The sequence below is a fragment of the Capra hircus genome, chromosome 2 (assembly GCF_001704415.2).
Source record: "Capra hircus breed San Clemente chromosome 2, ASM170441v1, whole genome shotgun sequence".
Taxonomy (NCBI): Eukaryota; Metazoa; Chordata; class Mammalia; order Artiodactyla; family Bovidae; genus Capra; species Capra hircus.
Genome location: NC_030809.1, coordinates 131652872 through 131678530, shown reverse-complemented (window position 1 = coordinate 131678530; position 25659 = coordinate 131652872). Strand labels below are relative to the sequence as shown.

The 25659-nt window shown below is 52.4% G+C and overlaps 1 protein-coding gene across 5 annotated transcripts in view; it reads left to right on the top strand.

Annotated features, from left to right (window-relative positions):
* Positions 626-25659, top strand: part of LIMS2 (LIM zinc finger domain containing 2) — a 39522-nt gene continuing 14488 nt past the window's right edge. The window contains exons 1-4 of one of the 5 annotated variants that reach the window (XM_018065841.1): positions 626-758; positions 22106-22265; positions 24678-24744; positions 24946-25066. In XM_018065841.1, the coding sequence (XP_017921330.1) occupies positions 748-758; positions 22106-22265; positions 24678-24744; positions 24946-25066 (359 nt within the window). In that variant the 5' untranslated portion in view covers positions 626-747. Of the gene's footprint in view, positions 759-16888; positions 17006-17080; positions 17399-21782; positions 22018-22105; positions 22266-22295; positions 22443-24677; positions 24745-24945; positions 25067-25659 lie in introns of those variants that run through there. The other 4 variants (XM_018065840.1, XM_018065843.1, XM_018065842.1 and 1 more) reach the window with 4 other exon arrangements.

The following is a 25659-nucleotide window of genomic DNA, read 5'->3' as shown; positions in this document are numbered from 1 at the left end:
CAGAATCAGGCTCCTGACTCAAAGGGGGCGCCCCTCGACCTTGACTTTCCTGGAAGCGGGACTCCGGGGACTGGGAGTCCCCAGTGCCCCGGGAGGGAGTCGGTGTCCAGATACGTCTGTCTGCAGAATTAGAGCGTGAAGGTGGCCCCTTCTGCCCGGGGCCGCAGCGGGCACTCGGGGTTGGGGGCCAGCGAGGAGGTGGCTTCGGCATCTGTCCCCGTTGCTCCCTCCCCCGCACGTGTTCGCGTTCCAGGGCAGCCTGGGACAGCCGGAGCGGGGAAGCTCCGGGCGGGGCGCCCCAGCGGGGCAAGGGGGCTCGTTCGTGTTTATTATAACTTCACTCCCTTTTAAAGGAAAGCTATGCCCGGAATCCGGGAGGTGGCGAGCGAAGCCGGCGGGGAGGACGTGACCCGCGCGCTCCGCAGGCCGTGCTCGGGTGTCCCCAGAGGCGAGGCTGCGCGGGGCCGCGGCGCCCCCTCCCCGCCCTCCGGCGCGCTGCGCCCACCGCCTCGCCGCCGCCTCCGCACCCCGCCTCCGGGGCGCGCGGGCCCACCCCACCCTGCGCTCCAGAGCGAGCCCCCACCTCCGGCTCGGCGGGCGGGCGGGCGGGGCGGGGCGGGCGGAGCGGCTCCGGCCTTTTTTGGGCGTCTCCTCGCTCCGGGCGCGGACCTGCCGGCGGGCGCTCAGCGAGCGGCGGCGGCGGCTCGGGGGTCCCGAGGCGGCCCGGGTTCGGCGTGCGCAGCCACCATGACGGGAAGGTAACTGTCCCTCCCTGCGCCCCTGGGCGGTGGGCGCCGTGGGCCCGGGAGGGGACGCCTGGGGCGCCGGGCTGGGCGGGGCTGCGGGGCAGGACCCCGGCCAGCCCACCCGCTGCGGGCACCCCGGCCTCACCAGGCCCCGGCCCCTCCACCTCTCCCCGTCCCCGGGGGGCAGCGCCGGCCAGCTCAGGGGCGCCTGCCCCGCTCCCGCGCCTCCAGCCCTCTGGCCAGCCCCGGGCAGCGGCAGGTGAAGGGTCTGTCCTGTCCCGGACGATGGAGCCATTACCACACCCGCCCCTGCTCCCGAGAACTAGCGCTCCGAGGGGCCAGGGGCTTGCTCAAGGTCACTACCAACTGAAAGGCACCGCGTCAAAACCCAGGCGGTCGGCTCCCGCCGGCTTCCCTGTCCCCTCGCTGGGTGACCCTGGTGACAGGTCACCTCTGGAGCCTTCTGTTTCCTGCTCAGCAGACGAGGGTGGTAAAAATGGTAAACGGTCGGTCTGGGGACCTAGCCAGACCTGCCCCCAACACAGGCTGCACAGGGATGGGTTGAACCCCAGAAACTCCCCCAGGCCTGGCCCAGCTTCCACTTTTATATCCCTTGTGGCCATTTCACAGATGAGATGACTGACGCCCCATAGGCCAAGTGACTCACCAGGCCAGTCACATGTCCACCAGTGTCTGGCCAGTGCTGGCCCCCGCAACCCTTTCTGGAACCTGGCTGGGTACAAGTGCGTGACTCAGGGGTGGGAGGGGCTGGTCTCTGAGGCCCACAGGGCCCCTTCCAGCCAAGCCCTGGGAGGAGGATGCTCTTCCTTATGACCCCTTGACTTGGCGCTGGAGGCTGGAGGGGACCGCGTGGCTTTGCTGGGGAAAGGAGCTTGGAGAGGCAGTACTCAGAAATGGGGAGCAGCCACAGAGGGCAGAGTGGTGGCCCCAAAACCTAGGCAATGTGCAGGACAGTCACCCAGCCTTCAGGCTCACACAGATCACGAAAGGCTATGGCCTGGGGTCCTAGCACAGTCCCAGGAGCCAGCACAGACCCTGTCACCTGGGGAGTCCCGTGCTTCACTCGCGGTTTACTGCCCACTTCCCAGACCTCCCGCTGCAGCCCAGGTCTGCCGACAAAGCCGGCTCCCAATATTCACCCCTCCTAGTGTGCTCTTGCCTTCCTGTCCCTCGCAGGGCACCCCTGCCGGCTGCCTCACTCCCCACCCTCTAAGCTCCCAAGGAAAAAAAGGGGGGAGAGAACAGGGACAGAATCAGGAGCAGCGACAGATGGGTGTTGGTGTGGGGCTGGGATGCGTGACAGGTGGTTTTCCAGGCACAGCGGGGATCGCATAAGGCCGAGCTGCAGGATGTCAGCTTCCATAGCAGCTTCAGCTCTGATGCTCTGGGCTGGGGAGAGGCAGAAACCCAGATGCACCTCTGTTCCCTCAGCAGGAATTCTTTCCCCCCTGAATCCCGAGGGTCTTCAGGGGAGAGGGGCGTATCAGGCTGGCCAGAGAACAGCGCCGCAGGAGAAGCTGGGAATGCAGGCCAGGGTGGGAACAGGGGCCAGCCCGCTCCAGCTGCTGCCTGGCTCCAGTGGGCACCCTGATCCCAAAAGATGCTAGTCATCAAATGACGCAGGAGCTGGAGTGAGCCTTGGAAAACTCTGAGTTGGGTTAAAAGTAGAACTGCTCATCTTAGAGAGTTAGGGGCTCCCCTGGTGCCTCAGACAGTAAAGAATCTGCCTGCATTGTGGGAGATCCGGGTTCTATCCCTCGGCCAGGAAGATCCCCTGGAGAAGGGAATGGCTCTCCACTTCAGTACTCCTGCCTGAAGAATTCCCTGGACAGAGGAGCCTGGCGAGCTACAATCCACTGAGGTTGCAAAGAGTTGGACATGACTGAGCAACTAATACTTTCACTCCCTCGCTAGGAAAACCCAGAAACAAAGAGGTAACAGAAACATTAACAGAAAGAAAGGAAGAAAATAGCCCGTGGCTCCACTCTTCAGAAATGCCCTCAGTAACATTTTGGTGGCTTTCTTCTTTTTTGTGTGTATTCTTCTGTTCTTTTGTTTTTCACAAGCTGTGAGTGGTCTGTGAGCCCATGCTCCCATCCTCCTTTGAAGCTGGCCTACCACATGTGGCATCCATGCCAGGGCTGGCTGACCTCCCTTCCACATGCAGGCATAGGGGCCAGCCTGGCGCAGGAATGGACATCTGACCCAGCCTTTGGGGTGGGTGAGGTTTTTCCTGTCCCAGAAGCTGTGGAGTTTCATTTTCATTCTGTTTCATGCCACCGTGCCCTCCACACATCCACTACCCCCATGAAATGCCAGGGCAGTTCTCACACCTGGATGCTGGTTTTCCCCACATCATCCCTTGCTGCCCAGACCAGACTGATTTTTGGAAATTACCCTCTCCTTGTACACCTCCTGCACCTTCTGGGTTCTCCCTGCCAACGGTGTAAAGCCCCAGCCCTCCAAGCAGGCGGGGGAGCCACTGAAGGGACCTGGAGTGCCAGGCGTGGCTGGGCACTTTGGAACTACTCCTCTGAGTACTGTTAGGAAAGGGGCTGCTGAGGAAGAGACAGGGAAGGAGACCAGCCAGGCGGCAAGCAGTGATGAAGCCTCCCCTTAGCAGCCAAGGGGCAAGAGAAGAGGAGAGGGATTCAGGGGACCTGGGAGGCGGAGTCTGGACCCAGGGCAGGTGCCCAGTTTGTGGTGGCAGGTGTGGGAGTGGACACAGAGCTAGTTTGAGCCATGAAGCATTTGGAGAGCGGTGGTAAGTCTCGGGGGAAACCCTGAGACTGGACATGACGGCCTGTAGCCCAGAAGGCTGAGCTAGGCCAGAAGAGTGAATGAGGCCCGGGACGTGGGCGTGGTTATTTAGGAAGCCTCCGTGCTGTGGGAAGAGGCTCAGCCCTGGCTGCAGCCCTGAGAACTCTGGACTTAAAAACACCGTGTCTTTGTCCCAGCTGAAGGGACCTTTGACGTCAACGTTTTCCAACCTTGGGCGGGTCACCTTCCCTGCCCAGGGAGCTGGCCTGTCAGCGGCTGTCCTCCAGAGGGAGCCTGGGGAACAGTGCGCACAGCTGTGACTCAGTGGCTTGGCCTGTTGGAGGGGAGGCCCACCCGCCACATGACCGACACCCACAGAGGCCGCCAGCTCACAGCCGGGCCCCATGCTTGGCACAGTGCAGAGTGGGGCTGCTGGATCCCTGTCCTCACACCTACCAGCCCCCTCCCCCTGTCCACCACACCCCCCAGTGCTCCCAGATGGTCCCCACCCTCCTCAGGAATATGCCCAGTGGCTCCCTCAGCAGAGGAGCCTGCCAAGGAGCAGCTAGGGTGGCAGCCAGAGCTCCTGGGACAGCACATGGGGCTGTGATGGACTCAGGGGTTTAAGCAAAGTGTGAAGCAGGTGACAGGGGATGTGCAGCTGGGCCCTGAGCCCCAGACTGGGCCTGACTGGGCCTCGCCCATGGCCCTCACCTCCTCCCTTTTCTTCTTCTGGTGGAGACTCCCCTCTCTGGCTGGCCAGGGGAGTGCTATGGGGCCTGATCTATAGGGTGTGTGCAGTTCCATGCTGTAACACCTCTTACTTGGGCTCACTTCAAGCTACCAAGGTGATGTGAACCAGTTCCCAGAATTCCTGAAAACTGAGCACTCGGCACTTGTGAGGTGGCCTGCTGCTTGGGGAGGGACTGGGCTCTCCCTGCGCAGCGGCTGACCTACCTCTCCAGCCACACGGCCGCTCTCTGCTCCCAGCTACTACGTGCAGTCACACTTAAAGCATCCTTAGAGCTTCATTTCTGCCGGGGGGTAGGGGAGGAAGGGAGGGGAGCAGAGGGAGGCACCTGAACAGTCCTTCTTGTTCTGTTTATTCAGATCTCCTGAATTTTGGATGGTGACTGTTCATTCAAGAGGACCTAATAAGATGATCTTAATGAGATGCTCACGTGAGATGACTGTATCTCACTAAGATGAGATGTCTCATATATGTGTATATGAAACCAAACATACATACACAGTAAGAAAATACAGTCACTCAAAATGCCCTGATGAAATTATCATTCATCTCAGCCATGCCAAAGGATCTGGGCTAGTTGTCTTCAGCCCCCCAGTGAGACTGGCTCTGTCAGAGAGGCTGTGGTGGTATCGCTGGCTGCCCTAGGGATGGCACTCACCGCCCAGAAAGAGATAGCAACCCCGCCTCCCAGCTTCGTGCTGCTTCTGGGGCCCTTGTCTCTTAGTTAGCAGCATAGTTGCATGCTTCACTATGTGTGTGCTGCTTTAACATTTGGGGTATGAATCCCATGCCATGAAATTCACTATCAGAGTGTGCAGGTCAGTGGTTTATAGTATATTTACCAGGTTATGCAACCATCACCACTAATTCTGAATATTTTCATCACCCGCAGAAGAAACCCATTTCCAGCTAATCCCTTCTTCCCCCAGCCCCTGGCAGTCACTAGTCTGCTTTCTGTCTCCACAGGTTTGCCTGCTCTGGACATTTCATATAAATGGAGCCATACGTTATGTGGCCTCTTTTTTATTTTTTTTTTCTGCCTAGCTTCTTTCATTTAGCATAATGTTTTCAAGGTTCATTTATATTGTTGTATGAATCAGTACTTTGTTCCTTTTTTGACCAAATAATATGCCCTTATATGGATAAACCACATTTTATCTGTATATTCATTTGTGGTGGAAATTTTGTTTCCACTTTTGGCTCTTATGAATAAGTGCTGCTGTGAATATTCCTACATATATTGTCTACTATCTGGAGAATATACCTAGGAGTGGAATTTTGGGGTCCTATAATAACTTTATGTTGAACTGAGGAATTGCCAAGCTGTATTCCAAGTAACTGCATCAATTTTACATTCACACCAAGAATGTCTGAGGGTTCCATTCTCTCCACTTACCGTTATCTGTTTTTGTAGGTGTAAAGTGACACCACACTATGGTTTTGACTTTTATTTCCCTAGTGACTTGTGATCTTGGACACTTTTTCAGGAGCTTATTGGCTGCTTGTTGATCTTATCTGGAGAAATGTCTAGTCAAATTCTGTGCCTGTTTTAAGATTGGGTTCTTTTTCTTGCTGGATTGTAAGAGTTCATGTATTCTGGATACTAAATATTTATCAGATATATAATTTGCAAATATTTTCTACTGTGGGTTGTCTTCACTTTCCTGGTAGTGTCCTTAGATACACAGAAGTTCTAAACTTTGGTGAAGTCCTACTTATTTCTTTGTGCCTAGAGTCTGAGCTGCAGCTGCAGGGTCTTTTGTTGCTGTGTGTGAGCTCTCCAGTTGTAGCACATGGGTTACTTTCTCTGCAGCTTGTGGGGTTTTACTTCCCCTACCAGGGATGGGACCTGTGCCCCCATGTTGCAAGGCAGATGATTAACCAGCAAATCCCTATTTATTTATTTCTGATGCCTTGAGTTTTTGGTGTCATATCGAGGAAACGTACCTAATTTATAAATATTTACACATATGCTTTTTTTCCCCTGGAGTGTTTAGCACTGATTCTTTAATATTTCTGTTTTCAGTACCTGAGTCAGTTTCTATTTCTGTATTTTATGAGTCAGTTTTTATAAATGACCTGAAGTGGAGGTTTAAAATCATTCTTTTGCATGTGACTATTCAGTGGTTCTAGCATCATTTGTTGACAAGACTATTCTTTTATCATTGGCAGTCTTGTCAAAAGTCAGTTGACCCATAATAAAAGCCATATATGATAAACCCAGAGCAAACATTATCCTCAATGGTGAAAACTTGAAAGCATTTTCCTTAAAGTCAGGAACAAGACAAGGGTTCGATCACCACTACTATTCAACATATTTTTGGAAAGTTTACCCACAGCAATCAGAGAAGAAAAAGAAATAAAAGGAATCCAGATTGGAAAAGAAAAAGTAAAACTCTCACTGTTTGCAGATGACATGATCCTTTACATAGAAAACCCTAAAGAAACCACCACTAATCACTAGACCTAATCAATGAATACAGTAAAGTTGCAGGATATAAAATTAACACACAGAAATCCCTTGCATTCCTCTTACACTGACAATGAGAAAACAGAAGGAGAAATTGAGGAAACAATTCCATCCACCATTGCAATGAAAATAATAAAATACTTAGGAATAAACTTACCTAAAGAAACAAAAGACCTATATATAGAAAACTATAAAACACTGATGAAAGAAATCAAAGATGACACAAATAGATGGAGAAATATGCCACATTCATGGATCAGAAGAACCAATATAGTGAAAATGAGTATACTACCCAAAGCAATCTATAGATTCAGTGCAACCCCTATCAAGCTACCAATGGTATTTTTCACAGAACTAGAACAAATAATTTCACAATTTGTATGGAAATACAAAAAAAAACTCAAATAGTCAAAGCAATTGAGAAAGAAGAATGGAACTGGAGGAATCAACTTGCCTGACTTCAGACTATACTACGAAGCTACAGTCATCTAGAAAGTGTGGTACTGACACAAAGACAGAAATATAGATCAGTGGAACAAATAGCAAGTCCAGAGATAAATCCATGCACCTACGGATACCTTATCTTTGACAAAGGAGGCAAGAATATACAATGGAGAAAAGACAATCTCTTTAACAAGTGGTGCTGGGAAAACTGGTCAACCACCTGTAAAAGAATGAAACTAGAACACTCTCTAACACCATACACAAAAATAAACTCAAAATGGATTACAAATCTAAATGTAAGACCAGAAACCATAAAACTCCTAGAGGAGAACATAGGGAAAACACTCTCTGACATAAATCACAGCAGGATCCTCTATGACCCATTTCCCAGAGTAATGGAAATAAAAGCAAAAATAAATAAATGGGACTTCAGTTCAGTTCAGTTCAGTCACTCAGTCGTGTCCGACTCTTTGTGACCCCATGAATCACAGCATGCCAGGCCTCCCTGTCCATCACCAACTCCCGGAGTTCACTCAGATTCATGTCCATCAAGTCAGTGATGCCATCCAGCCATCTCATCCTCAGTCGTCCTCTTCTCCTCCCGCCCCCAATCCCTCCCAGCATCAGAGTCTTTTCCAATGAGTCAACACTTCGCATGAGGTGGCCAAAGTACTGGAATTTCAGCTTTAGCATCATTCCTTCCAAAGAAATCCCAGGGCTGATCTCCTTCAGAATGGACTGGTTGGATCTCCTTGCAGTCCAAGGGACTGTCAAGAGTGTTTTCCAACACCACAGTTCAAACGCATCAATTCTTCGGTGCTCAGCCTTCTTCACAGTCCAGCTCTCACATCCATACATGACCACAGGAAAAACCATAGCCTTGACTAGACGGACCTTAGTCGGCAAAGTAATGTCTCTGCTTTTGAATATGCTATCTAGGTTGATCATAACTTTTCTTCCAAGGAGTAAGTGTCTTTTAATTTCATGGCTGCAGTCACCATCTGCAGTGATTTTGGAGCCCCCCAAAATAAAGTCTGACACTGTTTCCACTGTTTCCCCATCTATTTCCCATGCAGTGATGGGACCTAATTAAACTTAAAAGCTTTTGCACAATGAAGGAAACTCTAAGCAAGGTGAAAAGACAGGCTTCAGAATGGGAGACAACAATAGAAAATGAAGCAACTGACCAAGAATTAATCTCAAAAATATACAAGCAGCTCATACAGTTCAAACCAGAAAAATAAATGACCCAATAAAAAAAAATGAGCCAAAGAACTAAGCAAACATTTCTCCAAAGAAGACAAACAAATGGCTAACAAACACATGAAAAGATGCTCATAAGAGCACTCATTATCAGAGAAATGCAAATCAAAACCACAATGAGGTATCATCTCACGCCAGTCAGAATGGCTGCTATCAAAAAGTCTACAAAAAATAAATGCTGGAGAGGGTGCGCAGAAAAGAGAAACCTCTTACACTGTTGGTGGGAATGCAAACTAGTACAGCCGCTATGAAGAACAGTGTGGAGATTCCTTAAAAAACTGGAAATAGGACTGTCATATGACCCAGCAATCCCACAGGTGGGCATATGCACCGAGGAAACCAGAATTGAGAGACACACATACCCCAATGTTCATCACAGCACTGTTTACAATAGCTAGGACATGGAAGCAACCTAGATGTCCATTGGCAGACGAATGGATAAGAAAGCTGTGGTACATATACACAATAGAATATTACCCAGATATTAAAAAGAACACATTTGAATAAGTTCTAATGAGGTGGATGAAACTGGAGCCTATTATACAGAGTGAAGTAAGTCAGAAAGAAAAACACCAATAGAGTATCAGTTCAGTTCAGTCGCTCAGTCGTGTCTGACTCTTTGTGACCCCATGAATCACAGCATACCAGGCCTCCCTGTCCATCACCAACTCCCAGAGTTCACTCAGATTCATGTCCATCGAGTCAGTGATGCCATCCAGCCATCTCATCCTCTGTCGGCCCCTTCTCCTCCCGCCCCCAATCCCTCCCAGCATCAGAGTCTTTTCCAATGAGTCAACTCTTCACATGAGGTGGCCAAAGTACTGGAATTTCAGCTTCAGCATCATTCCCTCCAAAGAAATCCCAGGGCTGATCTTCAGAATGGACTGGTTGGATCTCCTTGGAGTCCAAGGGATGCTCAAGAGTCTTCTCCAACACCACGGTTCAAAAGCATCAATTCTTCGGCGCTCAGCCTTCTTCACGTCCAACTCTCACATCCATACATGACTACTGGAAAAACCATAGCCTTGACTAGACGGACCTCTGTTGGCAAAGTAATGTCTCTGCTTTTGAATATGCTATCTAGGTTGGTCATAACTTTTCTTCCAAGGAGTATATTAATGTATATATATGGAATTTAGAAAGATAATGATGACACTATTTGTGAGATAGCAAAAGAGACACAGATATAAAGAACACACTTTTGGACTCTATGGGAGAAGGCGAGGGTGGGATTTGAGAGAATAGCATTGAAACATGCATATAACCATATGTGAAATAGATGACCAGCCCAAGTTTGATGCATGAAACAAGGAACTCAAAGCCGGTGCTCTGGGACAACCCTGAGGGATGGGATGGGGAGGGAGGGGGGAGAGGGTTTCAGGATGGGGGAAAACATGTACACCCATGGCTGATTGATGTCAATGTATGGCAAAAACCACTACAATATTGTAAAGTAATTAGCCTCCAATTAAAATAAATAAATTTTAAAAATCAGTTGACCATGGATGTGTGGGATTATTTCTGAATTCTCAATCCTGTTCCACTGATGTATCTGTCTGTCCTTATGCCAGTACCTTACTGTTTTGATTACTGTAACTCAGTAGTAAGTTAGGAAATTGGAAAACGTGAGGCCTCTGGTTTTGTTCTTCTTCAAGTTGTTTTCAATAACTATTCTGAGTTCCTTGCATTTGTTTCCATGTGAATTTTAGGATTACCTTGTCCATTTCTATTAAAAAGGCAGTTGGAATTTTGATAGGGATGGTGTTGAATCCATAGGACATGTGTAGGAAGGGGAAATATTGCTATCTTAACAATGTTAGGTTTTCTAGTCCATGAACATGGGATGTCTTTCTATTTCTTTAGGTATTCTTTAATTTCTTTCAACAATGTTGTGTAGTTATCAGTATACCACGTGTGCAGGCTCAATCATGTTTTACTCTTTGCAGCCTCATGGCTAGCGTCCTCTGACCATGGAATCTTCCAGGCAAGAATACCAAAGTGGGTTGCTTTTTCCTACTCCAGGGAATCTTCATGACCCAGAGATTGAACCCACGTATCATGCACCGCCTGCATTGGCAGGCAAATTCTTTACCGCTGTGCCACCTAAGGCTTACACTTCTTTGGTTAAATTTATTTCTGAGTATTTTTTCCTTTTGATGCTATTTGATCCCACGGACGGAGGAGCCTGACGGGCTACAGTCCCTGGGGTCACAAAGAATCAGACGTGACTGAAGCAACTTAGCACGCACACATAGCCGTTCCTGTCTTCTTTTGGTTGCTGTTTGTATAGTATATCTTTGACACTCTCTTACTTTCCAGCTTTCTGTGATTTTGAATGTAAAGTGAGTCTCTTGTAGAAAGCATATAATTGGATCACATTTAAAACAGTCATTTAAAAAAAGTTTAAAAACTTTCTGATTGGAAAGTTAATACATTTCAATTCAGTTGAGTCACTCAGTCATGTCTCACTCTTTGCTACCCCATGGACTGCAGCACGCCAGGCTTCCCTGTCCATCACCAACTCCTGGAGTTTGCTCAAACTCATGTCCATCGAGTCAGTGATGCCATCCAACCACCTCATCCTCTGTCGTCCCCTTTTCCTCCTGCCTTCAGTTTTTCCCAGCATCAGGGTCTTTTTCGACGTGTCAGTTCTTCACATCAGGTGGCCAAAGCATTGGAGCTTCAGCTTCAGCATCGGTCCTTCCAGTGAATATTCAGGACTTATTTCCTTTAGGATTGACTGGTTTAATCCATTTATGTTAATGTAATTACTGATAACTGGGGTTTACATCTGCCACTTTGCTATTTTTTTCTATGTATCATGTCTTTTTTTGTTTCTCAGTTCCTACACCATTGCCTTCTTTTGTGTTAAATTATTTCATTATGCAGTCATCTTTAAGCCAAATGGGAAAAAAACGTTTACAAACAAAAAATACATTTATATTGCCTTTTATTTTTATCTTGTGGTTCCCGTTGCTGCTCTTAGTTTCTTCGTGTGGATTCGAATTGTTGTCTAGCGTCCTCTCATTTCATCCTTTGGTATTTCCTTTTAACTCTAGGATTTCTACTTGGTTCCATTTTATCATTTCTATCAATTGCTATTCTACATTTGATAATGCATCATTTTCATGCTTTTCTTTAGGTTTGTAGACCTGGCTTCCTTTAGTTCTTTGAACATATTTAAATTAGCTGATTTGAAGTCTGTCTAGTAAGTCTAACATCTGGGCTTCCTCAGGGCTTCCTTCCCACTGATTGCTTTTCTTTTTTCCCCTGTGTCTAGGTCATTTTTTGTTGTTTCTTTGCATGTATCTTAACTTTTGCTGAGAACGGAACTTTTCAAATAAAATAACGTGGTGTGGCAGCTTTGGAAACCAGATTCTCCCTAATCCCCTGGTTGTGTTGGTGCTGCTTATGATTTGTTTGTTTGTTTAGTGACTTTCCTGAACTTACTCTGTAAAGTCTGTATCTCTGTCATTTGTGGCCACTGCAGTCTCTGCCTGGTTAGTTTAGTGGCCAGCTAATGACTGGACAGAGATTTTCTTTCTCTTTTTCTTCAACCATGCTGCATGGCCTATGGGACCTTAGCTCCCTGACCAGGCGTTGAACCTGAGTCCCTGCGTCCCTGCACAGGAAGCTTGGAGTCATAGCCACTGGATTACTATGGAAGTCTTTGGATAGAGATATTTTTGAATGCCTGAAACTGTTGGCTTAAAAGAATGCACAATGTGCGAGTTGTGAGTGAAGTTTTATCTGGGTCAAAGTGTGGGCTATACTCTGGGAGACAGCATTTCAGATAGCTCTGAGAAGCTGCTCTCAGTGGGGTAGGGGGGAAGGACAGTATATGTATGATTTTGGTGTCAGGAGAACACATGCAATTAAGCACTTTTTTTTTTTTTTTTTGTGGCGAAAGGATTCTGCTAGTCATGAGGAACTGCCATCACCATGAAGGATTTTAGTGCTTTTCTCGATATGAGAAGATATCTAACTATAATACCTGTTCTGCCAGTTTTTCTCAGAGCACAGAGTGCCTCATTTCTGCTCTCCATCCTAATCTCCTTTCAGAGAGTGTTGAAAGTTAGCAGATACAGCAACACCTGATTTAACCCTTGTAGACGTAGATGGCAAGTGCCGATGGCAAGTGCCAAAATTTGTAGTTGACAAAATCAGTGTCTCCCAGCTTTTACGGAAGGCTCTGAATATATTTTTGGGCACATTTTCAACATTCAACCTGGCACTTTACAACTCTGCCCTAGTCCTCACTTCCTGCTGTATGGAGCTAAAAGGATCTGTCAGAAGTGAAAGCTTAGGACCTTCTAAGGTCTTTCCTGAGCATACACTCAGCCCCGGGCATGTGCGTGGCCTTCTAGATTCCCAGGGATATGTCAGTTCTTTTCAGAGCTCCCAAGCACATCTAATTCCTTGGTTTTTCCTTTTAAGCTTCTTTAAGTTAGTCATCTGTTTGCCAACTGTTATCCATCATCTGTGACAATGGTATCATAAGTGGTTATGATAGTAATATATTTGAAAAACTCTCCCTAGGAGAGGCTTTCAGCACTGGGTTGTTATGACTGAGGTCACATAAAGAAAAGCCTTCAAGTGTGATCTTCAAGGGAAGACCAGGTCATTCTTTGGGAATGAAGCCTTGAAAGAATTTCAGCCCTCTTCTCCCCCGTTACTGGGAATGTCGGCAGTTACTTTTCTAGGCAGCTATGGAGTTAGGAATTGGGGATTAAGGTACTAAGATAAATTAAAATACCATAAAAGTGTTTTTACGAAGATTTAGCTTTCTTTTTTTTTCTTTTATTCCCTCCCAGTTATTTTTTAGCTTATCTATTTTTCAGTTCAGTTCAGTTCAGTTCAGTCACTCAGTCGTGTCCGACTCTTTGCGACCCCATGAATCGCAGCACGCCAAGCCTCCCTGTCCATCACCAACTCCCGGAGTTCACTCAGAGTCCAGTCCATCGAGTCAGTGATGCCATCCAGCCATCTCATCCTCGGTCGTCCCCTTCTCCCCCCGCCCCCAATCCCTCCCAGCATCAAAGTCTTCTCCAATGAGTCAACTCTTCACATGAGGTGGCCAAAGTACTGGAGTTTCAGCTTTAGCATCATTCCTTCCAAAGAAATCCCCAGGTTGATCTCCTTTAGAATAGACTGGTTGGATCTCCTTGCAGTCCAAGGGACTCTCAAGAGTCTTCTCCAACACCACAGTTCAAAAGCATCAATTCTTTGGCACTCAGCCTTCTTCACAGTCCAACTCTCACATCCATACATGACCACAGGAAAAAGCATAGCCTTGACTAGACAGACCTTTGTTGGCAAAGTAATGTCTCTGCTTTTGAATATGCTATCTAGGTTGGTCATAACTTTTCTTCCAAGGAGTAAGCATCTTTTAATTTCATGGCTGCAGTCACCATCTGAAGTGATTTGGGAGCCCCAAAAAAGAAAGTCTGACACTGTTTCCACTGTTTCCCCATCTATTTCCCATGAAGTGATGGGACCGGATGCCATGATCTTCCTTTTCTGAATGTTGAACTTTAAGCCAACTTTTTCACTCTCCTCTTTCACTTTCATCAAGAGCTTGGCTTTTGTAAATAATGCTGCAATGAACTTAGGGTTGTGTATATCTTTTCAAATCAGGGTTTTTGCTTCCTTCAGATAAATGCCCAGAACTGGAATTGCTGGATCATATTGTAGTTCTATTTTTAAATTTTTTTGAGGAAACTCTATACTGTTTCCATGGTGGCTGCATCAATTTACATTCCCTTGAACAGTATGCAAAGGTTCCTTTTTCCCCACATCCTCACCAACAATTGTTATTTCTTGTCTTCTTGGTAATAGCCTTTCTGACAGGTGAGAGGCGATATTTCATTGAGGTTTTGACTTGCATCTTCTTAATGATTACGATTATAATATATTGAGCATATTTTCATGTACCTTTTGGTCATCCATATGTCTTCTGAGCTGTTTTTCTTGCTGTCTGGTTACTGCAAGGCTTTGGTTAATTTATAGAGTTCTGAAAAAGGTGACTCTGACAGTTTGCGCTAGTTTTTTCATTGCTTTGGTTGTTGTTGTTTAGTCCCTAAGTTGTGTCTGACACTTTGCGACCCCATGGACTGTAGCCTGCCAGGCTTCTCTGTCCATGGGATTTCCCCGACAAGGATACTGGAGTGGGTTGCCATTTCCTTCCCCAGGGGATCCCCCCGATCCAGGGATTGAACCCAAGTCTCCTGCATTGGCCAGCGGATTCTTTACTGCTGAGCCACCAAGGAAATCCTTCATTGCTTTTACGGAAGGACAGACTTTCAGAGGTCCTTATTCTGCCATTTTTGCTGACATCATTTTTGCTGTGTTTTCGCAACTGTGTTCTCTGGAGCCAGAATGCTGGACAGGGAGGCCTGCATGGCTGGCAGCCTCATCCTGCAAGAGAGGCTGCAGAATGGGAAAACAAGGCTATGCAGAGGTTTGGGATTTGGACTCAGTCACTAAATTTCTCTCAATTTCTAGCCCCTGGTGCCCCTTTTAGAGTAAATATTTGTTGAATCAATTAGTGTTTGGTAATCTTGGACTTGAACTTCATTTAAAATGGTGATGTGCAAAACAGTTGTGGCTACGGCCTCCCTCCCAGGTCTATCCACCATTGTGGACGTGTTCCCTCATTAAATGTAACTGTGACTCTGGCTGAGAGCTCTGGGTTCTAGAGATCATAATTTCCATATGGGTCAGGTTGAATGGAGGCTGGTAAGAGGGGCCTAGGCCCTGGGCCATCAACTTGAAGCTGCCCTAAGAAAACTCTATACCCTAGCTTTCTTAAGCATTCAGCTCTAAATCAGAAGGCAGGAGGTGATCCCTCTACTTGTTGGCTCCAGGCTCAGCCTCTCTATGCCCTTTTAGCCCCTGGTGCCACCTTTAAGAAAATGTTTATTGAATTGATCAGTACTTGGTACCTTTGGAATCAAGGTGTATTGACAAACTGTACTGCACACAATGCTTGTAGTCACCTGGCTGTGTTTGGGGGTTGGCTCCCAGAGCGGTTAATGAGCGCTTACTTCCTCGAGTTTGAATTTATTGAGTGTTGTTCATTCTTTGACACGTAAGCCTGGCATCTGAGTGCTGATGGATCCCCTCTAAAGTTTCCTCCTTCCCCAGTGTCAGAAGACCAGCATCCTGCTGTCTGGAATGATGGAAGGCAGGGGAGGGTACTGCTCATGCTTTCTGACCTCACTAGAGAGGTTTTTCAGGGAAATGGAATCAATGTGATTTCTGTGAGTGCTGTGGATCCTTATTAAATGCTCATCATGGTTCTTCCTTGGCCATCAGTGGCCACAGTTCAGATGCTGGTCATGGGTGTTAGCACATAGATCACAGTAGCCCCACCAATAAATACCTTTAGGTAAAAATGCATGGAAACCATGCCTTCCTGGCGGTCTTCCATCAGATCCTGCTGCTTCTGCTCTCCATGAAGAGCTGGGCGACTGCATGCCCTCTGGGTTTTGACTGTGTGAACTTCTTTTGGAGTGGATGGTTCTTTGTTGGCCAGGTCCAGGGACTGGGCTGTCCTGGTCTGGGTCTCCTGTGCTGTGCTTAGTCGCTCAGTCGTGTCCAACTCTGCGACCATGGACTGTAGCCCACCAGGCTCCTCTGTCCGAGGGATTTCCCAGGCAAGAATACTGGGGTGGGTTGCCATGCCCTCCTCCAGGGGATCTTCCCAACCCAGGGATCCAACCTCATGGCAGGTGGATTCTTTACTGTCTGATCCACCAGGGAACCCCAAGAACACTGGAGTAAGTAGCCCATCCCTTCTCGAGGGGATCTTTCTGATCCAGGAGCTGAACTGGGGTCTCCTGCATTGCAGGCAGATTCTTTGCCAGCTGAGCTACCAGGGAAACTGGGTCTTCTGGGTCTCTCTGGGTCTCCTAGGTGGCTGCACTTTCTCAGGGAAGGGACCAAAGCAGAAAGTGGGCACATGTGTGAATCCCTCATCAGTTTCTTGACTGCAGAATTCCTAAGCTGGCTCAGGTCCATACCGCCCTCCTCAGAGGAGGACATACCATCCTCAGCGTGTTCAGGGGGCTTAGGATTTCCTCGGAGGCTCCTGGCAGCCCGGGATCTCTAGGCAGCCTGCCCTGTCACTGTGGACTCACCTCTGTGCTGGTTGGGATCTTCCCAGCGCGTCCCCTCCCAAGCGGGACCCAATCCTGCTAGCCTCAGCTTTCACTGCGCTGCCCCCGCGGCGGGAACAATATCCTTTCTATTTGGAGTTGACTCCGCTGCCCTTTGGAGATCGCAGTGCGTAACGTGAGCTCCGGTGCAGAGGGGTGGGTGCCGAGGGAGCCCCCTCCTGCAACTCGGGCGTCCGGGCCGCGGTGTCCGGTCGTTGGTGGCTGCCCGCGGCCGCACCCGCCCTCCGAGCCTGGGGTCCCTCGACCCGGCAGAGCGGGCGGCAGGAGGGAGGGAGGCCCCTGCCATGGCCACCCGGCTGGGCGCGCTCGCCGCGTCGGGGCTGTACCGGCGGCGCCAGCACCGGCAGAGCCCGCCGCCCGCGGCGCCAGGGTAGGTGGCCCGTGGGGCAGGGCGGGGGCGCGGGGGACAATGGCCGGAAAGCTGCGGCCGCGGGCCTTTCCTCGGACACCCCGCCTGGCCCTTCCGACGGCGGCGGCCGCCCGGCTGCCCGCAGCCCGGGGCGTGGGGACAGCGCCTGGCTTGGCGGCCAGAGTGGAGGCAAGGCGCGGCTTCATCCAGCCGGGGTTACTGATCTGGGATCAGCACTCTTGGGCAGGGCGCTGAGGATGGGGCGCTCAGATAAGTTGTCGAAATAACCGCCGCTACCGCTTTCAGGCTCCTGGAAACTTTTTGGCCGCTTTCTAGCGGATGGAACTGAGCGGTCAAGGAACCTGCTGGACGTCACTCATCTATAAAAGGGGCTAAGCGGTGACTTGAAGCCAGGTTGGACGGACTCAAAAGCCTGAACTGCTCTATCCTGGGGAGAACTGCTGGGGTAGACCAGTGAAGAACGCTTCCTTTGGGACTGGGAGGGGGAGCCTCTGGGGCTCAGGATGGACATCAAGGTGTCTCTGAGGATGAGTTTATCTGGGGTGGAGAGAGTCTGAAGGGCACATGGATAGTGGAGCCCTCCGAGTGAGAGTGGGGCTAGGGAGGGGGTCCTGGACGCCTTGCATTTGCAGCATCTCAGGGCCATCTGGGTGGAAAGATCTGCTAGAAATTGGGGCAAGAGAGCAGTGGGGGCTGTGGGTTTGTGTTTTTTTGCATCAAAGCAGCAGGTGGGAGCCCCAGGGTGTGGGGGCAGTGCTGGGGAGGACTTGAAGGTTGGGAGGAAGGGGTAGGGCTTCAGGGATGAGACAGAGCAGCAGTCGTAGAGGTGGGGTGCCTGGAGGCCCCGGGGAGAAGGGGAGGTTTAGAGGCTGATGCTCAGCAGTGAACACAGAGCACTGTGGTGGGTGCCTGGGAGGGAGTGAGCCCGCGAAGCTGTCTGGGAGTACGAAGGCAGCAAGCAAGAGGCTGTCACATGGGGAGTGGAGAGCAGAGGCTGCAGAGGCACCCGTGGGATTCCTGCTGCAGCTGGACTTGTATCCACACCAGTGTTGCAGGTTCCTCACCAGGGGCCACACCAGGGCAGGAACCGGAGAAGCCCACTGCTCCGGTGGGGAACTCGGGGCTTGGGCGGCCAAGTGACTTCCCCAAGTGAGCAGGAACCCTCACGGCTGGTCTCTGGATGACCCTAGATGTGAGTGGAGGGAGCCATGGGGCAAGGAGCGGGTGGCAGGGCACTGATGGGCCAGAGGCCACTGTGGAGGCTGGCTTCCTGGTATGGACGCAGCACAAGAACTTGGTCTCGATGCAAGGAGGACAGGGCCGATAGTGAAGATCAGGCGTCAGGAATGTCCCACACATGCATGCCGCACGCGTGTTCATATGCTAACCTCAGCTTCCTGTTGCCTCGAGCTTCTGGCTTGCGACATGGCCTCACCAACACTGACGCACCCTTGAGTGTGGAAAGTCCCCTATGGCTGGCCCCGCCTGTGCCCAGGCCCTTCCGCTGGCTTTCCAGGGTTAGGTGGGTGGGAGGCTGCAATGGAGGTTGGTCGGAGGTTGTAGGAAAAACAGAGTTTTGAATGGTCGTGCCTGCGTGATGCCACCAGGAGCTGAGGGGACAAGAGAGCACAGATCCAATCCCGTGTGACCTCAGCAGGTTTCTGACCCTCTTGGTAGGTCAGTTTCCTTATCTGGAACCAGCAACCTCCCCTCATGAGGACCTGGCTCAGAAAGGACTCCACCCACCACACCGCAAGCTAGAGCTCCAGACGTCTTGCATCAAATTCTTTTATGCTGGGTATCAAGACTGAGAGTATTTGGGGATGCTGGGGAGGGCTGGAGACGGGGACAGGGTGGGGCGACCACCTACCTCCGGCCCCACTGGCTGCCCAACTTGTCTCAGGCAATGTGCACATCTGGGGGTGAGTCTCCATGCCCGCCCCCCGCACCCCGCCCCCAGCAATGGGGTTTGGCTTCTAGGTGCTGGCGAGGCGGTGGTGTCTCCCTGATGTTAACTGGGCGGACTGCGCTCCCTGGTCTCGGGCAGAATGTGAAGGAGGACATGGAATGCCTGCCTCCCCCCTTTGCTGTCTTGCAGAGAGCACTGCTGGGCTGGGCGGGAGGTCCCTGGGCTGCTGGAAACAACAGCTCTTTTATCCAGCGCTTGGCCTGTCTGGCCCTGTGCTCCGCATACTGTCTGCTGTAGGCAGCAAGTTCTTTACTTCAGTTCTGAGGGGCAGTTCCTGCTCCTCTGGGCACCTCCTCGTGGAGGAGGAAACGAGGCCCTAGGGAGCTGGTACCTTTCTCCAGGGGCACAACTGGTGGCTTGAGCTGTCGGGATTTAAACACATGGGGTTGAGCCTGGAGCGGCTGCCTCCTGCAGGGGACAGCTGGCATCGTCTCTGATGGGGCTGTGATCCAATTATCGGGGACACAGGCTTGTCTGTCCATCCCCCGTCTTTGGTCAGTGGGTCGGAGTGCTGTGTTCCCAAGCAAGGACCGTGGGGATGCAGACGTGGAAGTGCCATTGGGGGTACTACTGACCAAGACTTGGGCTGGGGCCACCAGCGGGGTGGGAGGCAGGTGGTCTCTCCCCCACGCCCACCTACCTGAGAGCCGTGTAGGGGATAGACGGCAAAACTGTTGACGTGAGCCTCCTAGGGCCCCAGCCAGGGAGCCGAACCCAGGCACAGTGCAGAGCCAGCCGCTCTCTTAGGGGCCAGCTGCTGTGGCCATCACATGGAGATGCTGTCTCCGAATGTCTGCCCTGGGGCGAGGCCGGGGCTCTGTAGGGGCAAACCGATGATGGGCCTGCTGCACGCTCACTTGGTCAGGGTCCAGATGTCTGGAACAATCTGAAAGCCTGGGGCTGGACTTGAATACGTGTTTTGGCTGCATTTTCTGGGTTCTTTGGGTGGGGAATTCCAGGCCCAGAGTCACAGGATTTCCTGTTGATTTCTGACTTCTCCAAGACCCGCCAAGGTCTTGTTCATGGCCAGACATTGGAACTTCCTCCCAGCTACCTTGGGTGTGTGTTTTCAGAGAACAAGTCCTCCAGGTTCACGGTGACCTTGGGACAGGAAACTGTGCCTGTGTTGACAGAGTCCAGCCCAGCTCCTGGCGGCCTGGGTGATCAGTCCCTGTCCTGTCTGTTCCTCTACATGGTGACCAGCAGTGAGCCGGAAAGGAAGGTGGTGGCCGCTGCGTGCAGAGCCTCCCTGTCGACGTGGGCTCTGCCCAACCCCTCCTGCCTCTGTCCTGCTTCCTCACCCCTTTGGCCTAAATGTGGACGTGGGAGGTGGCTTTGGTCCCCCAAGGATTCCTGAGGGCAGGCGGAGGTCTGCTTGCCTGACACGGCTTGCCGAAGAGCGTTCTTGCCCTTCTCCTGCCGTGAGGGCTCCTCTGGCAGAGCAGAGAGGAAGTCCTGCCTGGGTGCCCCAGCCCAGCTCCCTTTCTGTGTCTGTGGCAGCACCTTCTGCTAGACCCACTGTCCACAGTCCACACCTGAGAGGCAGTGCCCTCGCCTGCCTCCCGGGCTCATCCTGCCTGGGAACTCCAGCATGAGCAGTGTCACTTGAGACTTCTCACAGCGCTGTAGCCCTGAGAGAAGAGTGGAGTTCAGCATGGCAGGAGGTGGAACAGGCTGGAAAGATGACCTCCAAAGATGGGCCGAGTGCCCCTGCACGAGTCTACAGGACGCGCGATCGGTTGCATCTCTCGTCGCTGAGCCTGACCTCCCTTCTGCGCCCACCCTTCCAGGCAGCCACCACAATCCACCCAAGTCGACAAGAGACAAAGTCTGTTTGCCGCCTTGTAGTCAAGGTCGCAGGCATGAGGGTGCTGGGAATTTGTAGAGGCTCTTGTGGCTGACCGCCAGGTTCCTCCTCCTGTCTGAGCCGGGGCCCTAGGCTGGAGCCAGCGTGTGTCTCTGTGGCGATTTCCCCTGGAGTTCAGTTTGGCTTTCACACCTCCCATAAGGACAGCCATCACTTGCCCCGGGGACAGCAGTTGCCCGCATGGATGAGGAGGGTCGCTCCCCATCCTGCTCCCATTCCCAAATAGTCACAGCCTCACCTTCTCCATGGTAGGGTGGTTTTGTGTTTGGAGAGGGGTGGGGCAGGGATGAATCTAACTCGTGGTGCAGGGGAAAGAGCCAGTGAACTCGGTCCAACCTGAGTTCACGTGTGGACTTTGTCATCTGCTCTGTGAGTTTGCTCAGGTTACTCAATCTCTCTGAGTCTTAGAAAAGCAGGGTGGCCTCAGGGATGAAATACGTATGTGAATCCCAGGCTGCTGCCCTGTGCCTGGATGATGCTCTGTACCCGAGACACTCTGGTTCCCTGAGTGGGAGACAGGAGGCGCAGGAGGGTGCCCGGGTGTCCCTGATGCCCTGAGAGATGGCCCAGCACCATGACTGAGTAGCCTGGGGCCAGGTCAGTGACAATGACAACCACACCCTGTCCTCTGCAAGCTTACAGTGGGCCGTGCACCCCATAGAGAGCTTGTGTGTCCGTCATCTAAAGGCCAGAACACACGATCATGGCCTTGATTAGGGTCCTTCTCTGGCTGGGCGCCTGGGCTTGGAGAGCAAGGGCCAGCCCCGGCTGCACCACGAGTGAGGACCCGGACTGGAGCCCTGACCGCTCTGATGGGCATGTGCCCAGCGATGGCTGACCTGTGCCTGACCCTCCATGAAGGGCACTGGGGGCTGCAGGGTATGGGGAGAGACGGGGCTCCGGGGTGAGGGGCTTTGCCTCTGCCCACTGCAGCCCGGGGGGTCACTCTCTCCAGGCCTCTGCGCGTCTGTCTGTGAGCTGGACATGCTGTGCACGGCTCTCAGGGTTGCCACCTGGGAAGGCCGCTGCATCCTGACACACACTGGCACCTGGTGTCTCCTTGGCACATGGTGGCTACAGGGATGGGTGACAGCCACCCGGGGTGATCCAAGCCAGTGCGGGGCAGCGTGGACCGACTGCGTGACTGAGTCTCCACGGTGCTGAGGCCAGCCTGGGGTGAGGATGGTGCTGTCCTCTGCCCCAGAAAACGTGTCCCTTGAGCGCAGCCCGCAGGTTCTGACCTCTGTTCCTTTTTCCTGCTCAGCAACATGTCCAACGCCTTGGCCAACGCAGTGTGCCAGCGCTGCCAGGCGCGCTTCGCCCCTGCCGAGCGGATCGTCAACAGCAACGGAGAACTGTACCATGAGCACTGCTTCGTGTGCGCACAGTGCTTCCGGCCCTTCCCCGAGGGGCTCTTCTACGAGGTGAGAGTGCTCCCTAACCACAGTGCTTCCGGCCCTTCCCCGAGGGGCTCTTCTACGAGGTGAGAGTGCTCCCTAACCACAGTGCTTCCGGCCCTTCCCCGAGGGGCTCTTCTACGAGGTGAGAGTGCTCCCTAACCACAGTGCTTCCGGCCCTTCCCCGAGGGGCTCTTCTACGAGGTGAGAGTGCTCCCTAACCACAGTGCTTCCGGCCCTTCCCCGAGGGGCTCTTTTACGAGGTGAGAGTGCTCCCTAACCACAGTGCTTCCGGCCCTTCCCCGAGGGGCTCTTTTATGAGGTGAGAGTGCTCCCTAACCACAGTGCTTCCGGCCCTTCCCCGAGGGGCTCTTTTACGAGGTGAGAGTGCTCCCTAAGCCTTGCCTCTGCTTCCCGGAGCACAAGCCCCTGACCCAGCTCAGGGTCTGCCCTCTGGCAGCCTGCGGGCCTCGCCTGGCCACGGCCCTCCAGTGACAGACTGGCAGACGTGCCGGGCCGTGAGCCGGTGCTGCTCCTGCCAGCCCAGAACCTTGCTGGCCACCCCGTGGGGGCCCAGCCCTCAGCTCTGTGAACGGTGCTTTCCTGGTGTGCATGGTGCTGAAGGAGTCCCCCTTCATCCTATCATCTCTGGGAGGCCCTGGGGTCAGACAGTAAACATAACCAGCGTACACCTGATGCTGCTAAGTGCTCAGGTTACGAGGAGTCCTGGGGGTGGGGGCCTGAGCAGGGGCGTAACGTTTGAGCAGACCTGAAGGAGGTGGGGGAGCAGGTGTGTACCTACAGGAAGAGCTCTCAGCAGAGGGCACAGCAAGTGCAAAGGCCCTGAGGTTGGGGTGTGTGGGTTTCGGAGCAGTAGGAGGCTGGTGTGATGGAAGCAGAGGAAATGAGAGGGGGCGGCAGAAGATGAGGGAGGGCAGGCAGAATTGTTTAAACCTGTGGGCCTTCATGGGGCCTTCGGCTTCATCCTGGGAGGGGCAGGACCCATACTGTCTGTCAGACAGTAGAAAAGGGCCTCTCTGGTTGCTATGCGGAGGAGACGCTTTGCAGGAATGGGGACAGAAGCTGGGAGAACAGGTGGGACCAGAAGCCAGTTATTTCTTTGGTAATCCAGATGGAAGGGAAGGGACCTAGGCTGAGCTGCCCTCGGTCCCAAGAGCAGATTGTTAAATTTTCCGCAATCCTGCAGGCTGGTTGCTAAATACAGTCATTATTAAAAGTTAAATGATGTATACATACAATGAGATAAAATTTTATTAAAGACAAAAATAGCAGATACACAAAACTCATCACTTCCTAATTGTTTTGTTACATTTCACTACCTGTTACTGCGTTTGGGTGCTGGAAACGCAGTACCGTGGTGGCTACTGACATCTCTTCTCAATTCCATGTCAGCATCATTTTGGTAGCTTCAAACTGACTCCGGTGGGACTATTTACATGGCAGAAGTTGGCAAATGCTGCCAGGCCGCCTCAGGGCTGCCTGTTAAGTGTTTATAGGCACACCACGGCAATGCTCAGAGGCTGGCTAGATTTTGAATCTGAGGGGATTGGCTGACAGACGGCTGGGAGGTGGGTGATTTGCCTGACTAAACAGGAGCTGCTGTTCCCCATGGTGCCTCCTGAGAACTGCTGGCCAGTGGGGAGGTGGGGTAAAGGGGTTGAGTGGCACAGGGCTCTGCGGATGTGCCTATGATGATGTAGATTCCCGCTGCCCCTGCTGGGTAGGGCTCTAGCCAGGTGCAGCTTAATAAGACACTCTCAGGGAACAGGGGAAACCAGATAAAATCGTCAAGGGAGGAAAGGCAGAGGCAGGTGTTGGCCACACCTGGGGCCAGTGCAGGGGTCTGCCTTGCCCAGACAGATGGGGTGCACCCCATTCCTGTGCCCCTTCTTCTGGGTCCCTTCCCTACATCTTTTGTGGACCCTGGGGGAGTGGACCTCTCAGACACGAAACAGGGCCAAGGGACACACAGAATTCAACCTTGATCCCTGGGCTTCCCGGCATAAACATCCACCCCCATCCCACAGCCTGACCCTGGGACCAACACGGCCAAGATCTTCAGCAAACAGCGGTGGCCCTCTGAGGGGCCAGCCTTGCCGAGCTGCCAGCTTCCTCGAGGTCCCTCACTTTGCACTCTCCCCAAGTCAAACAGGCCAATCCCGTCCCGTCCTCAGGCCTTGCACTGACTGCTCCCTGTGTGGAAACCCCTCTTCTTAGCACCCCCCTCCCCTTCCGTCTTTCCACTCCTTATCACCTCCTCCAGGAAGTCCCCCACCCATGCTTCCTGTGGTGGTAGCAGGTATACAAGGCGGGGTGCCCATCTAGCCTCCCCGAGGGCAGGTCCTCACCCCACTGACCGGTGCAGCTCAGAGAATGACGGTGCCTTCGTTGTCCTTTCTCTGCTGGCCCCATCTGCAGTTCGAAGGTCGGAAGTACTGCGAGCACGACTTCCAGATGCTGTTTGCTCCGTGCTGTGGGTCCTGCGGTAAGGCTCCCACGATGCCTGGGAAGTGGGGATGGGAGAGGAGGGGGCCTGTCTTTCTGAGCATTGGCCTTCGGGCCTCTGTGCTCATCACCTTCCCAAGCTCTGGGAGGAGTGCCCTGGGGCCAGGCAGAGCCAGGTGGGCTCTGATGGGGAGGAACTCTGGGGGAGGGCACAAGGCCAGCAGGGTCATCTCTCCTCTAGGCGAATTCATCATTGGCCGCGTCATCAAGGCCATGAACAACAACTGGCACCCTGGATGCTTCCGCTGTGAGCTGTGTGACGTGGAGTTGGCTGACCTGGGCTTTGTGAAGAACGCAGGCAGGTGAGATGGGCCTCACCGCAGGCCCAGGCCTGGTCCAGGCGCCTCGGGCTGCCAGTAGGGCTGCCACCCCCACTGTCCCTGCGAGGAGGGCAGGAGAACTCTGTCTGGTTTACGGGTGAGGATGGAGGCTGGAGAGTGAGGGGTGAGGAATCGGGGCGTCCCAGGCTCAGGGCTGCTCCCAGGAGCAGGCTGACGGTAGACAGCCAGCAGGCAGGGGGCAGAAGCGGGAGCTGTTGGTGCAGTTCGAGGATGAGGAGCTGTGAGTTAAGCTCCTGCCTGCCCGGCCACCCAGGCTGCAGCCGTCCCCCCTGTCCTCAGACCCCACGGGGGCTGCTGGGGGGAAAACACTCAGCTCCAAACTTCAGGCCCAGGTTCCCTTAGCAGGCTAAGCTGTCACCTTCCACGAAGACCTGCTCTTTCTCCTCCCGCTCCCCTCCCCTCACTGTCCCTGCACCCCCACCCCCACAGCCAGGACCTGCCTTCCCCCTGCCCTGCCCTCCCCTGCCCTGCACCTGTGCTTCCCTCCCTTGTCGCAGTGGGGGCGCGGGGGCCGTGTCCCTGCATCCATAGCCCTGCTCACTTCCCGCTCCTCC